This window comes from Rhinolophus sinicus, chromosome 18 (assembly GCF_057876585.1).
Source record: "Rhinolophus sinicus isolate RSI-liver-muscle chromosome 18, RSI-T2T, whole genome shotgun sequence".
NCBI lineage: Eukaryota > Metazoa > Chordata > Mammalia > Chiroptera > Rhinolophidae > Rhinolophus > Rhinolophus sinicus.
The window spans coordinates 21,789,191-21,805,456 of record NC_142518.1 but is presented as its reverse complement, the minus strand read 5'-3'; the positions used below and the strand labels follow the sequence as shown (position 1 = coordinate 21,805,456).

General features: G+C 48.5%; 1 protein-coding gene and 1 pseudogene across 1 annotated transcript; both read right to left on the bottom strand.

The window, feature by feature from the left end:
- Positions 1-2,711: 2,711 nt before the first annotated feature.
- Positions 2,712-3,731, bottom strand: LOC148754570 (melanoma-associated antigen B4-like). The gene has a single exon (XM_088794744.1). It carries the CDS (start codon positions 3,729-3,731, stop codon positions 2,712-2,714), a length of 1,020 nt encoding a protein of 339 aa, XP_088650870.1.
- A 9,678-nt stretch (positions 3,732-13,409) lies between these two features.
- LOC141569565 (melanoma-associated antigen B4-like) lies at positions 13,410-14,436 on the bottom strand (annotated as a pseudogene).
- Between the last annotated feature and the right edge of the window lie 1,830 nt (positions 14,437-16,266).

Genomic DNA, 16,266 nt, shown 5'->3' with positions numbered 1-16,266 from the left:
ACATCTGGAATCCTTCCTTCTGTTCACCTGTGGCTGTCCACTTTGATGATGTTCCTCCCGGCCTTGAGGTGTTGTAGGAGAAAGTGAGTATGACTCATCATGTCACCATGACTAGGTGACACGGTCTCAGTTGTGACTACAGGGACGGGGCTGTGTGTGGCCCACTTCTTTCTGGGAGGGATCCTCTTATCATTATGTAGTGTCACCATGTTGACTGCTGTTAGGAAATCAGTATCTTTCCTCTGCTGAATGGGGTATCACCCATCAGTGCAAGGAGTTTAAGTCCCTGAGACCAGCCCCTTTCAGGAAATGAGGCCGGAAGACTCGCCCTGTGACCTCCCAGAGACATCTGTAGAAGCAGGCATTAGATGGACATATGTCTTACGGAACTGTTGGCTGCCTCACCCCTCATACAGGATTGTTATCTTGACAAGGTCATGCCTGGGCTTCCACTCTCTGCTGAAAAGCCAGCCTGTACACCGAGGATGTCTTTCCCTTGAGACACTGCACACAGAATCTAAGGGAGAATTGAGCTTGTCAGCGCCTACTTGAGCCTCCCAGGGATAACAGCAGAGGTGGGGTTAGGTGTAGCCCTGTCAAGTGTGGATTGAGGGGTTCCCACGATGATTCTCCACTCTGACTATTCAACTTTCCCGCCTGGGACTTCACTCTCCGCGGATCTGAGGCAATAGCGTTCTGGCGAAATCCTCACCTCCCAGGGACCTGAACTGAAAGTCAGTGTTAGCCCCAAGCAACCAGGACTGTTCTGAGCCTCATAAGGCTGACAGCTGGGAGGGGACTTCATTGGGTCCTATTTTTCTGGTTGGCTCACTCTGTCTAATCCATTCCTGTTTCTCCCGTCCATTTTTAGGAGAACCTGATACTCCTTCCTCTACTGACCTGAAAACTGTGCACTTAGACTGAGGTTCTATGCCCCTAGGAAGTCTGAAGAATGAGGGAGGGTGTGCTCAGCCCTACAGATTTGTCTGTTTCCCGTTGTGAGAGCGGATTGGACCTGTGTCCCTCAGGACCCCTATATTCTGGGGTGTTGGTCTCCATAGGCCCCTTACTTGGGGCCCTCACCTTGCTTGCTATCTCTTGGATGAAAGGCTTCCTGGTAAATTCCACATCTCTGCAAAGTCTTGAGCAGTTGCTGCTCTGCAAACATTGGAGAGAATGTGTCTCTCTCCAGGAGTAATGTGAAGTGGGGACACTAGCACGAGGTTGAGGACGCAGGACAGGTATGCTCTGTCTGGGAAAAACATACATTGATCTATTTGTCTTTATCAGCCAGATGAAGGTTCTCATGTAATTTCATGTAATTTCTGTTCTGGCACAGTTACTTTGCACAAATTAGAGATTGTCCCGGAAGATTTTCAGAGCCCCTGACCTTTTCAGGTTATCTAACATTGCAAATGTAGGCGATCATAATGTCACGGGATATTGGCTCTGTTCATAACTCTCAATCGTTGTGGCATTCTTACTGTCCTGCTGTGTTTTCAATCCAATAGTTCGGACACAAGGCCATTCCTTTCACCACTTGATGTTTTGAGGTAATGAGAGGAAACCTGAATAAGAGGCACAGGTTGTATCTCAGGGTGTGAGGAGAAGAACAGTGTGGGCTCACCGTGACTTAGACCAGCTGTCTACTTCCAGCCTTGCCATTTACTAGCCCCGTGAATGCTTGCACATTACCAGACTCTAACTCTATGAGATTCAGGCTCTCCACTGTACAGAGTCTGATAAACCCTGTCTTGTAGGACTGCTGGAATATGTGTAATGTACGGAAAGGATGGCACTATGCCTGTCTGCTATGGAGACATCAGGGAATGGCAGTTATTACTGATTATCTTGACCTTACATTACCATGCATCCAGCTGGATTTTTTTTTTGTATCTAAGAAAAGTCAGAAAACATGCGGTGTTCTAGAAAAAAGGAAAACCCCTAAGTGTCCAAAATTCTGCTTATCAATGAGGAAAACTAAGTAACATATTGTCTGCAAACCCCCTTACTGCCCTTTTGACTTGTGCCTCATGAAGTAGTGTATCTTGCCCTGTTTTCTAATGATAGGTTCTCTAGAATCTATAATTACATGGGCACGTGCTGGGTCTTCTTTGACTAAACATCCCCAGTGCAAGCATGGAGACTTCCAAAGCGATGATGCTCAATTAACAATTGTGTGAAATAAAAGGCACGACCAAGGAGAGGTAAATTCACTCTGGTTTATATTCTCAAACTTGCTTGGAACACATAAGCAAATCCAGGAATACGTCTTTTAAACTTACGCAAAGAAGAGTAAATGAGTACAGCAAAACAAGGACTGACCAACTTTTACTTGATCTATCTCTACATGTCTTTTTATCTTCTTTCCCCACTATTTTGGAATAGAATTCTTCACATTTCCAAGGATATCCCTATCAAGAAGACATGCTACCTTGTTTTGGATCACAAAGCGATTTAAGGAACTTCAAGTGTATTTCAAAACACCAAAATCTTACTCCTAAACCTGACACAGAGCAATGAATGACTGATCCATGTCATTTATAAACGTACATTTTGAATCTACATGAACTTTCTGTTGAAAAGACCACCACATGAAAAAGCAAAAACTAGGTTAGACAACAAGATATTTGTGCATATTAGCAACACTGCTTAACAGGCCTTACAAACCAGACAGTGAAGTATCCACCTCAGACCTCACTCAGGGGAGTTTAGAGGCTGGATGTGGCCCTGGGGACCCCACTGGACTTGGAGGTAGTGCCAGCCATGGTGGCAGCAGTGGCCCGGGCTCTCTCTTCCTCATCTCTCAAAGCCTCTTCATAATGACATGGAAAGTCACTGGGGGTGGTACCATTGATCTTGGACAAAAACTCCAGCACTTTCATCTTGGTGATCTCAGCATGGGCTCTTGAACCCCAGAGGAATTCAGAGCATGGAGGATCACTGTTGGCCACCTGCCGGCACTCCAGGTACTTTTCCTTCACCAAATCTTCGATGAGCTTCCTGGGCTCCCCAAAGATGATGTGCCTCTTTCCGTCAAAGATTCCCCACATATTCAGGATTTCCCAGATGTCCTTCTCAGAGGCGCGGTTGTGATGCAAAAAGATCACACCCAGGAGAGGCATCAGAATCCCTCTTAGAGGAAATTGCCAGGCACTGCTCAGACTCCCTCCGCTGTTATCATCTGTGTTGCAGACCAGGGTATAGGACTGACCGTTGGGCTTGACTTCCTTCATTTCTAAGCCAAAGATCAGATCCAAGCTCACAGAGGCTTTCCCGAGGATCTCAGGGAACTGCTCCCTGTACCTTTTGTGGATAATTTTCAGCATGTCTGCCTTTCTCATGGGCTCATTCATCTTATACTTATACAGCAGGAACTGCACCAACATACCCGCTTTCCTATCTAGAAGATCTTGAAGAGAGCTCTCAGTGGAAGTAGAGGCCTGGGAGGAATTCTTAGTTTTCTTAACACGGCTCCTGGCACGTCTATCAGACTTTGTGCAGGAAACATCTGCAGCAGCACTGGTGGTGGCCTGGACACTCGGAGGCGCCGGGACAGTGCCACCCACAGCGGAGGTGGAGGGACCATCCCCACAAGCAAGAGAGGAGGATGAAACGGCCTCTTCTTTCACTGCAGGAGCTGCCTGGGCATCCTTAAGACCTTGGGTCTGAGCTCTGTTTTGGCGGCGTTTCTCTTGAGCACGGAGCTTGCTCTTCTGACCACGAGGCATGATGGCTGAGATCTGGGAGGCAGACGGGAGAGTGGGCCAGTGGACAGGTGATTTCGTACCTGGTGGAGGGGAATGAGATGATATGAGCACGTGCAACAGGTCAATTTCACCTTGGCTGCAGTGAAGGCAACCTATGAAAGTTTCCCCGAGGGCACTGATGGAGAACACACTAGGACTCTGTTCTCCTGGTCAGTCTGTCTCCTAAGAATGCCATAGAAAAACCACGACACCCTAAGAGTGAGTCTTCCCCTGCCTCCTCCCAGCTCCTCCGTGGGTTTACTCAAAAGTCAGCAGGTGCTGGCAGAGGGGTCCCTGTGTTCTTCCCTGTGGAGTCCTTCTAGTTCACATGTAAAATTATCATCTCAGCTGTGGACCAAGTCTGGGCACGCGCCCCTCTGCTACTCTGACATTGACACCTCAAAACTCCCTTGGACCCCGGAGAAGGAACTGAAGGTGAGTCTCAATCACCTTCCTGCAGGGGATACTTATTGCTGAGAGCTGAGTGGGGTCCTTTCTGTCTTGAGTTCATTTGGGTCCGCAGCCGTCAGTCAACTTCCTCACACTGGCTCCTTGTAAGGCCTGGCAGCACTCGCGTTTTGCTGACTCAAGCCTACAACTTCAGACTCAGGATCCCACGTCCCTTAGTCCTGATAAAACCAGTGAGGAGGATGCTCAACCTGACAGCCCTTCCCCGAGATTTCTTGGGGTGATATCAAAGGGTGAGGATAGACGCTTTCATGTCCCCTCTTTTCAGAGTTGGTAGGCCACTTGCGTCCTCACTTGGGTTCCTCAATGTGTGTTCCGCTACAGAATTCCTCATAGGAAGAGGCAACCTCCCTGAGTCAAAGTATAAGAGAGTGAAGTTGACCTTCTCTGAGCAAATGTGGTCGCCCAGGCGTGGAGCTATTGCAAGCAGGTGGAGTCCCAAGGTAGGTGGTCCCACATAGGATCCCAACTCGAGGTCTAAATTTGACTCATGATGGGTTCTAAGATTTCTCCCTCTGCTGACCTGGGTCCACTCCCCTCTGACCAATACCCTCACCTCCCTGTGACACTTCAGTGAGGACAGAAGGGTACTCCTGTCGGACATGTATCCCTTAGGTCGGCCAACACTGACAATAGGGAGACTAGTTTGTGGCCCCACTGATACGGTGTGCGACATCCCCACAGGCTTCAAGGGTCTGTGCGTGAAACCTGGCACAACACGAAATTCTGCTGCTGCTGACCTAAGGCTGCCGCCATTGACCTGGTCTCTCACCTCCCTGCAAGTCCTGGGAAGAAGTGAGTGCAACTCATCATGTCAACATGCCTCAGTCTCCCAGGTGTGCAAGCAGAATTGGAGCTTTACGTGCCCCTCTCCTTTCTGAAAAGGAGGGGTCCCCATCCTCACTCAGTGTCACAGCCCTGAATCGTATCAGGGAGTGGGTTCCTTTGGCTTAACTGGACTTACTCCATTAGAGCAAGGCCCTTGCCTCCCTGATACCACCTCCAGAAGAAATGAGGGGCCACCTGAGCCTGCCAACTCTTCCCGGGGCTTCCTGTGCTCAGCTGGGGAGCTGTCACGTCTAGCCCTCACCTCAGTAAGTCCCCGCCAGAGGAGAAATTAGTTGCTTTTTATGCCTTTAGTGTGCCTGGTAAATCCTAGAGCTGAACTCAGCAGCGCCGCACTGTGTGGCCCCCTTTCATGTGTAGACGTTTGCACACAAAACCTCCCAGTCCTCATCTTGACTGCAGTTCAGACTGAAAGTCCTCTCTCTGTAGAAGGGGGGCTACTCTCGAGGAGGAAGCCCTTCTCCCTAACACATTCCAGGCCGACATCTTGGCTGCGGCGTCTGGGCGGCGGCCCGCAGCGGAGGGATGGGGGCCCCACCTTCGTTAGGCCAGGAATGTGGTTGCTTATGTTCCCACTGGGGCCCTCTTCTGGGTCATGTAGGACTGACACGTCCTCTCTCTGTAGAAGGGGGGCTACTCCCCAAGAGGAAGCCCTTCTCCCTAACACATTCCAGGCCGCATACAGGCCGACATCTTGGCTGCGGCGTCTGGGCGCCGGACCGCAGCGGAGGGATGGGGGCCCCACCTTCGTTAGGCCAGGAATGTGGTTGCTTATGTTCCCACTGGGGCCCTCACCTGGATCATGTGGGACTGACACGTCCTCTCTCTGTAGAAGGGGAACTACTCCCCAAGAGGAAGCCCTTCTCCCTAACACATTCCAGGCCGCATACAGGCCGACATCTTGGCTGCGGCGTCTGGGCGCCGGACCGCAGGGGAGGGATGGGGGCCCCACCTTCGTTAGGCCAGGAATGTGGTTTCTTATGTTCCCACTGGGGCCCTCACCTGGATCATGTGGGACTGACACGTCCTGCGTGTGTAGAAGGGTTGCTACTCCCGAAAGGAAGCCCTTCTCCCTAACACATTCCAGGCCGAATACAGGCCGACATCTTGGCTGCGGCGTCTGGGCGGCGGACCGCAGCGGAGGGATGGGGGCCCCACCTTCGTTAGGCCAGGAATGTGGTTGCTTATGTTCCCACTGGGGCCCTCACCTGGATCATGTGGGACTGACACGTCCTGCGTGTGCAGAAGGGGGGCTACTCCCCAAGAGGAAGCCCTTACCCTAACACATTCCAGGCCGCATACAGGCCGACATCTTGGCTGCGGCGTCTGGGCGCCGGACCGCAGCGGAGGGTTATGGGGCCCCCACCTTCCTAGTGGGATTCCTGTGTTCTGCTAAGTTCCCACTCGGGTTCCTCACCGTGACTCCAGAGCAGTCCCGCGAATCCTCCGTCAGTGGAACCAACGCCGCGCGCACCAGAAGAAGGCCGTCGGCTCTGGCTCAGGCTCGGGCTCGGGCTCGGCCTCCGGCTCCCGCTGCGCCTCGGCTCCGAAGCGGAAGTCCAGGAGTCACGTCGGCGTGGCTGCCCCGGATGTCCGACGGCAGACAGCCAGGGCGGGGCTCCGTGGGGCTCCGTTGTTGTGGCGTGGGGCGTCCCTAGTCCTGGTTGCGGCTCCTCATTTTTGTGTCTTCACAGCCTGCCACTCCTCCCTCTGGCGACCTGGGTCCTCCAGGCCCCCAGCAAAGCCCTCGTCCCTGAGTCCGGTGGGCAAGGCAGGGCGCACTGCTCTGCTGTCTGCTCGGCCTCTCAGGCCTGCCAAGAGGGGCGGGACCCTGCGAGCCTCCGTCTTTTGGGGAGACATCCTGTCGTGAGCACCGAGGGCCCTCACCGTGACTCTGGTTAAGGCCGAGTCTCCACGCTTTGCACAAGTGGGGATCGACCCTGTTAGATATGGGCCCTCCCTCCCGGAGCCCACTCAGGTGGAAGCTCTTCTGGGTGTCCCAGGGTGAAAAACAGTACAGGACTCTATTTCATCCTCCCTGCTTTTGAGGACCAGACTTTTGTTCTGCGTGGGTGCGTCCCTCATTCCTCATTCGGGGTCCTCACCTCCATCAGTGTGAGAGACTGGGGCCCCTCCCTGTACTGACCTAGGGTCATTCTCCTAGGGAACGAGACCCAAGTCTTTGAGAACCCTGCAGGATAAGTGACAGGGCGCTCAGGTTGAGATCTTCCCAAACCAGATCTCCAACTTCTTGGAAGTTTCATCACTAATATCTTCCGTCCTGGCGGCCCTCCCATCTAAGGACCATTATCTTTGTTCACTTTACCACCAGTGAAAATCCAGGCCCTGCCTACACTTCTCCCAATTACACACACCATAAGCCAAATGACTGCCTTTTGTAATGGAGCCGTCTCTGACTCCCCAACCCAGGGTATACTGTGCCAGTCCAGTGCATTCTGGGCATCCCACTCCAAGGGATCCCACTCCCTTAAAACCCTTATTGCTCAGAAACTCCCAGGTGATGATGAGCATACAACATCTTGTCCGTGTTCTGTGTTCACCTGCACTGGGGCGAGAGCACAGGACACCTTCCTTCCCTACCCTAGGTGGAGATTTCCTGTGTTTTACACACAATCGCAAAGTGAGCGTTCCGGACATTGTTTCATTGCAGGCTGTCTTTCATCTCTGAGGCCCTCTGTCTGAGTGTGGTGCTGGCCCCTGCTCACCACTCTCGGAGTGTCATCTAGCCTACCCCGCAAGCTCCCTTAAAATCACCTCCCACTGAAGCATTTGCAGTTTTCTCAGACCGCAAACTACCTTGCGTCATGATATTTCCCCTTAATTGTTTCAACTCAAACTCCCCTCTTCACCCTTCCTTTGTACTTGTTCCTTATGTCCTAGAGAATATCGCAACAATTGTTTCACATGACACCAGCTGCTAGAGTCTGAAATTCAATGGGCAGGGCCTATGTACTCCTTTGATGTTTTCACTGTTTTTTTTTTTTTTTTTTGAGGTTTTGGTGTTTCTTTGAAACCACCCCCAGTGCTAGCATGAATCCTTGTAGAGTGCCTAGTTTAAATTAATGGTTGGGAAATAAACAATCCCCTGAGCATGAGGTGAAATTCATTAGGATTTCATTTTTCTTACGTTCCTTTAGTCTGAGCAAATCCAGGTATATCTTTGAATTTTACTGGAAGAAACACTGGAAGGAACGAGGCAAACCAATAATTGGTCAATGTTTCCTTATACATAATCTTTCTGTTTTTTAGCTTGTATTAATTAAATATTTATAAAATGCCTGTTGTATCCTAGGCACTATGCTGAGACTACAACTCCAAATGATACAAAATCCCTTCCCCTTTTTGTTAAAAAAACAAAACAAAACACTTTCATTGATGTATGACTGACACACACAAAGCTGCCCATTTAACAGATACAACTTGGTGTGTTTGGACACAAGTATGCACCCTTGGGCCATCAGGACACTCTGTGCCATAAACATATCTTTCCTTCAAAAGTTTCTAGTCTCTATTTTTTTATTTATGTATCTATTTATTAATTTCCCTCTTCCTTCATTTATTTATTATTTCGTGGGTGCAAAACCCATAAATATCACTGCAAAATTTTAAGTATCTCATATCTCATTATTCACTATAGGCTCTGTGGTACACAGTAACCTTCTAGGACTTATTCGCCTTATGCAACTGAAACTTTGTATCCTATGACCGCTACCTCCCCATTACAGCTCCTCCCAGCTCCTGGCTACCACCATTCTATTCTGCTTCTATCAGTTTGTCTATTTTAGATTCGTCATATGAGTGGTATCACATACTTATTTTTCTGTGTGTGGCTTATTTTCACTTACCATAATGTCTTCTAGGTTCCCCTGTGCTGTTGCAAATGGCAAGATTTGCTTCTTTCTGAGGCTGAATAATACTCCATGCATGCAATACCGTATTTTCTTTATTTGTTTATCCATCAGTGGACAGTGACTTTGCTTCCATTTCCTGGCTGTTGTGAATAATGGTGCACTGAACATGGTAATTCAGGTATCTCTAGAAGATCCTGATTTCTGTTCCTTGGACGGGCTTGGAGAAGTGGGATAGGTGAATTGTATGCTTGTCCTATTTTTAATTTTTTCAGGATCCTCCATATTGCTTCTCATGGTGGCTGCTGCATTTTATAGTCCCACTAAGATGATAAGAGTTATCTTTTCCAAATAGTTGCACTTAATCAGATTACTCTCTACTTGGGGAGAGAGCAAGACAGTTAACTCTGTTCTTGTTGTTGTGATAAGGACTCTTAACAAGAGAACCACTCTCCTAACAGATTTTCAAGGGCACACTACAGTATTGTTAAATATGGGCTCCGTGTTTTACATCACATCGTTTGAACTTATTCATCTTGTATAACTGAAACTACACCAGTTGAAGAGCAACTCCTTGTTCCTCCCCACCCCAGGCCCTGGCCACCACCATTCTACTCTGTTTCTATATGTCTGACTATTCTCGATACCTCATATGAGTGGAATCGTGCAGTATTTTTCATTGTGTGACTGGCTTACTCACTTACAATAATGTCCCCCAGGTTCATCCATGTAGTCCCATATAACAGGATCTTTTATTTTTAAGGGTAAAGAATATTCCATTGTATGTATATACCACCTGTTCTAAAATCAATTTGATGGATGTGTGTGTTTTTTTGTTTTTTACATAATTGGCTATTGTGAATAATTGTGCAATGAACGTAGATGTGTGCAGCTATCTTTTTGAGATAATGATCCGTGGCCACACAGCATCTTCCCCACCGCTAGCGTCAGTAGGACAAAGGCAGAGATTTCAGCCAGAGGGACTCAAACCGAAGTGGGATTGTTGAATCATGTGGTAGTTCCAGTTTAATAATGTTCGGAGGACTTTCCCAACTGTTTTCCTTGATGGGTGTACGAATTTACTTTCCCTCCAACAGTGTAGAACGTTTGTTTCTCTCAACAACCTCACTAACACTTGTTATAGCTTGTCTTTATGATGGTAGCTATCCTAACAGGTATGAGGTGATATCTGATTGTGGTCTTGATTTCCATATCCTTGATGACTCGTGGTGCCGTTCACGTTTTTATATACCCCTTGTCCATTTGTATGTCATCTTGAGAAAAATATTCAGAGTATTTGCTCACGTTTTAGTGGAGTGAGTTTTTAAAGGATTAATTGGCTAATGAAATATATGGGCTCCTTACATAATTTGATATTAACCCTTATCAGCTCTATGGTTCGCAGCTCTTTCCTCCGATTGCATAGATTGCTGTGTCATTTTGTTAATTGTTTCTATTGCTGTACAGAGTTATTTAGTTTATAGTCTTTCTTTTTCTCTTTTGCACTTCCTGTACTGTTTGTGGTGTCATATGAAAAAAAAACAACTCCGAAGCAAGGTGAACTAGTTGTTCGTCCTGTATTTATTTTCTCAGAATTTTATGGTTTCGGGTTTCGTTTTTATGTGTTTAACCCATGTTTCACTAATTTTTGAGTAGGATGTTAGATAAACCTGCAATTCAACTCTTTTGAATGTAGACATTCAATTTTCCCAATACTATATATTGCATGGTCCCCTGCTCCGGGACCGAAGTCAACTCCTAAATTTGACTTCCGGGCAGGCCTAACATCCCTCCTTCCATTGACATGGGACCACCGCCCTCAGACCAAAACCCTGACTTCCTTTTTACTCCTCTGTGGGAACAAATGAATCCCTCTGGCTGACATCTCTGCCTTTGTCCTACTGGCGCTAGTGGTAGGGAAGATTCTGTGTGGCCACGGATGATATGGGTCGTGTGTCTCCCCACTCTTTACTGTGCTCACTCTGACTCCTGGCACAACCTTTATACTGAGGCCCTCAATTCCCTGTGAAACCCTAGGAGGAGGTGAGGTTTGCCTCATCTGGCCTCAGCAGCCTCTGATGTGCCAAGGCTAGCACTAGTGGAAGGAATCTGTGCTGAAACCCACTCTTAGGACGTGGGTGGGCCTTTCAGTATTCAGGACCCTTACCTTGGTTCCTGGCACATCTGGAATCCTTCTGTTCACCTGTGGCTGTCCACTTTGATGATGTTCCTCCCGGCCTTGAGGTGTTGTGGGAGAAAGTGAGTATGACTCATCATGTCACCATGACTAGGTGACATGGTCTCAGTTGTGACTACAGGGACGGGGCTGTGTGTGGCCCACGTCTTTCTGGGAGGGATTCTCTTATCATTATGTAGTGTCACCATGTTGACTGATGTTAGGAAATTGGTATCTTTCCTCTGCTGAATGGGGTATCACCCATCAGTGCAAGGAGTTTAAGTTCCTGAGACCAGCCCCTTTCAGGAAATGAGGCCGGAAGACTCGCCCTGTGACCTCCCAGAGACATCTGTAGAAGCGGGCATTAGATGGACATATGTCTTACGGAACTGTTGGCTGCCTCACCCCTCATACAGGATTGTTATCTTGACAAGGTCATGCCTGGGCTTCCACTCTCTGCTGAAAAGCCAGCCTGTACACCGAGGATGTCTTTCCCTTGAGACACTGCACACAGAATCTAAGGGGGAATTGAGCTTGTCAGCGCCTACTTGAGCCTCCCAGGGATAACAGCAGAGGTGGGGTTAGGTGTATCCCTGTCAAGTGTGGATTGAGGGGTCCCCACGATGGTTCTCCACTCTGACTATTCAACTTTCCCGCCTGGGACTCCACTCTCCGCGGATCTGAGGCAATAGCGTTCTGGCGAAATCCTCATCTCCCAGGGTCCTCAACTGAAAGTCAGTGTTAACCCCGAGCAACCAGGACTGTCCTGAGCCTCATAGGGCTGACAGCTGGGACGGGACTTCATTGGGTCCCATTGTTCTGGCTGGGTCACTCCGTCTATCCCATTCCTGTTTCTCCCGTCCATTTTTAGGAGAACCTGATACTCCTTCCTCTACTGACCTGAAAACTGTGCACTTAGACCGAGGTTCTATGCCCCTAGGAAGTCTGAAGAATGAGGGAGGGTGTGCTCAGCCCTACAGCTTTGCTTGGTTCCCTTTGTATTTGAGAGGGGATATGACTGGTGTCCCTGAGAACCCCTATATTCTGGGGTGTTGGTCTCCCCAGACCCCTTACAGCAGGCCCTTATTATGGTCCCTATATTGCATGGAAGGCTTTCTGTTAGATCAGTTGTAAAGGTAACCTGTTGGATAACCTGTAGAGGAAAACTGAAATAAGAGGCACAGGTTGTGTGTCAGGTTGTGAGGAGAAGGTCAGTGTAGAGTTATCGTGGCTTATAGCAGCTGACTTATTCCCACCTTGCCATTTACTAGACCCATGAATTTTGACACATTACTGATCTCTAAGTCTGTGAGACTCAGGCTCTCCAATATACAGTGAGTCTGATAACCCTGTCTTGTCAGAATGCACGAATATATGTAATGTATGGGAAGCATCTGTCGCTGTGCCAGTTTTGTATGGAGACATTAGGGAATGGCAATTATTACTGATTATCTTGACATCACATGTTACCATCCGTCCAGCTGGAATATTTTTTCTTTTACATGTAAAAGATGTCAGAAAATATGCAGTGTCCTAGAAAAAATAAAACCCCTTACATGTGCAAAATTATGCTTATCAATGAAAAAGCAGCAGCATATTGTCGGCACCCCTCCTTTACTGGTTTTTTGACTTGTTCTTCATGAAGTAGGGTATCTACCCCTCTTTTGTAATGATAGCTTCTCCTAGAATCTATAACTGCATGGGCATGTGCTGAATGCTCTTTGACTAATCATCCCCAGTGCTAGCATGAAGACTTCCAAAGCGATGATGCTGAATTAACGATTGTGTGAAATAAAAGGCACAAGCAAAGAGGTAAATTCATTCTGTTTTATATTTTCAAATATTCTGGAAAAACACCAGCAGATCCAGGTATATCTTTTAAACTTACAGAAAGAAAGACTAAATGGAGTAAGGCAAACCAAGAATTGACCAACTTTTCTTTATCTATTTCTACATATTTTTTAATCTTCTTTTCCTACTATTTCAGTGTGGAATTCTTCACATTTCCAAGGATATTCCTACCCTAAAGCCATGTTATCTTATTTTGGATCACAATGTGATTTAAGGATTTTCCACGTGTATTTTAAAACACCAAAATCTTACTCCTAAAGCTGACACAGAGAAATGAATGTATGACCCATGCCATTTATAAACTTACATTTTGAATCTAAATGAACTTTTTGTTGAAAAGACGACTGCACAAAAGTACAAATCTAGATTAGACAACAAGATTTTTGTGCATATTAGGAACACTGCTTAACAGGCCTGTCAAACTAGACAGTCAAGTATCCACCTCAGACCTCACTCAGGGTGACAGGAGAGTTTGGATGTCGCCCTGAAGCCAGCACCGGCCTTGGAAGCTTTGCTAGCCTTGTTTGTAATAACAGCCCTGGCTCTCTCTTCCTCATCTCTGAACACCTCTTCTTGATGGGTAGAATGGCCCTTGGGGCGGTATCATTGATATTGCACAAAAACTCTAGGACTTTCAACTTGGTGGTCTCAGTTTGGGCTCTTGGACGCAACAGGTATTCACAGTGTGGAAGATCGGTGTTGGGTACCTCCCGGTACCCCAGGTACATTCAATGCACAAAATCTTGAGTCATATGTTTCCTGGGCTCCCTGAAGAAGTGCTGTCATAGATGCTCCACATAGTCAGGAATTTGTCGATTGCCTTCTCAGAGGCACGGTTGCCATGTAAGTAGATGACAAGCAGGAGAGGCACCTGAATCCCTTTCATAGGAAATCAGCAGCCAGTGCTCTGACTCCCATCACTAGTGTCATCTTGCTTGCAGACAAGGGTATAGGATTGACTGTTGGGCTTGACTTCCATCAATTCTAGGCCAAAGGCCACAACCATGTGCTCAGAGGCTTTCTTGAAGATCTCAGGGAATTGTTGCCTGTACCTTTTGTGGACAATCTTCAGCATGTCTGCCTTTTTAATGGGCTCATTCATTTTATATTTAAATAGCAGAAACTGCACCAACATATTCGTCTTCTCAGTTAGAAGATCTTGGACAGTGCTCTCAGTGGAAGTGGAGGCCTGGGAGGAATTTTTACTTTTCTTAACACGGCACGTGGCACCACCATCAGAACTTTTGCAGGAAACACCTGCAGCAGCACTGGTGGTGGCCGGGATACTTGGAGGGGCTGGGACAGTGCCAGCCACAGCGGAGGTGGACGGACCATCCTCACAAGCAGGAGAGGAGGGTGAACTGGTTTCTTCTTCCTCTGCTTTAGCTGCCTGAGAACTGTGAAGACCTTGGGTCTGAGCTCTGTTATGGTGGCGTTTCTCACGAGCACGGAGCTTGCTCTTCTGACCACGAGGCATGATAGCTGTGGTCAGGGAGGCAGACAGGAGAGTGGGCCAGTGGACAGGTGATTTCGTACCTGGTGGATGGGGAATGAGATGATATGAGCACGTGCAACAGGTCAATTTCACCTTGGCTGCAGTGAAGGCAGCCTCTGAAAGTTTCCTTGAGGGAACTGATGGAGAACCCGCTAGTACTCTGTTCTCCTGGTCAGTCTGTCCCCTAAGAATGCCATAGAAAAACCATGACACCCTAAGAGTGAGTCTTAACCAGCCTCCTACCAGCTTGTCCTTGGGTTTATGCAAAAGTCAGCAGGTGCTGGCAGGGGTACCCATGTGTTCTGCCATGTGGAGTCCTTCTAATTCAAAATTATCATGTGAAATATGGCCAAAGTCTGGGTATCCGCCCCTCTCCTACTCTGACAGTGACACCTCAAAGCTCCCTTGGACCCCGGAGAAGGCACTGAAGGCGGGCCTCAATCACCTTCCTACAGGGGACACTCAGTGCTGAGAGCTCAGTGTGGTCCTTTCTGTCTTGAGTTCATTTGGGTCCACAGCCATCAGTCAACTTTCTCACAATAGCTCCTTGTAAGGCTTGGCAGCACTCGCCTTTTGCTGACTCAAGCCTACACCTTCAGACTCAGGATCCCACCTCCCTTAGTCCTGATAAAACCAGTGAGGGGGATGCTCAACCTGACAGCCCTTCCCCGAGATTTCTTGGGCTGATATCTTTTCAGAGTTGGTTGATCCCTTGCGTCCTCACTCGGGTTCCTCAATGTGTGTCCTGCTAGAGAATTCCTCATAGGAAGAGGCAACCTCCCTGAGTCAAAGAACGAGAGAGTCAAGTTGACCTTATCTGAGCAAACATGGTCCCCAGGCGTGGAGCTACTACAAGCAGGTGGAGTCCCAAGGTAGGTGGTCCCACATAGGATCCGAACTCGAGGTCTAAATTTGACTCATGATGGGTTCTAAATGGGTTCTAAGATTTCTCCCTCTGCTGACCGGGGTCCACTCCCCTCTGACCAATACCCTCACCTCTGTGACATTTCAGTGAGGACTGAAGAGCACTCCTGTTGGACATGTATCCCTCAGGTCGGCCAACCCTGACAATAGGGAGACTAGTTTGTGGCCCCACTGATACTGTGTGCGACATCCCCACAGGCTTCAAGGGTCTGTGCGTGAAACCCGGCACAACACGAAATTCTGCTGCTGCTGACCTAAGGCTGCCGCCATTGCCTGGTCTCTCACCTCCCTGCAAGTCCTGGGAAGAAGTGAGTGCAACTCGTCATGTCAACATGCCTCAGTCTCCCAGGTGTGCAAGCAGAACTGGAGCTTTACGTGTCCCTCTCCTTTCTGAAAAGGAGGGGTCCCCATCCTCACTCAGTGTCACAGCCCTGAATCCTATCAGGGAGTGGGTTCCTTTGGCTTAACTGGACTTACTCCATTAGAGCAAGGCCCTTGCCTCCCTGATACCACCTCCAGAAGAAATGAGGGGCCACCTGAGCCTGCCAACTCTTCCCGGGGCTTCCTCTGCTCAGCTGGGGAGCTGTCACGTCTAGCCCTCACCTCAGTGAGTCCCCGCCAGAGGAGAAATTAGTTGCTTTTTATTCCTTAGTGTGCCTGGTAAATCCTAGAGCTGAACTCAGCAGCGCCGCACTGTGTGGCCCCCTTTCATGTGTAGACGTTTGCTCACAAAAGCTCCCAGTCCTCATCTTGACTGCAGTTCAGACTGAAAGTTCGCTCTCTGTAGAAGGGGAACTACTCCCCAAGAGGAAGCCCTTCTCCCTAACACATTCCAGGCCGACATCTTGGCTGCGGCGTCTGGGCGGCGGCCCGCAGCGGAGGGATGGG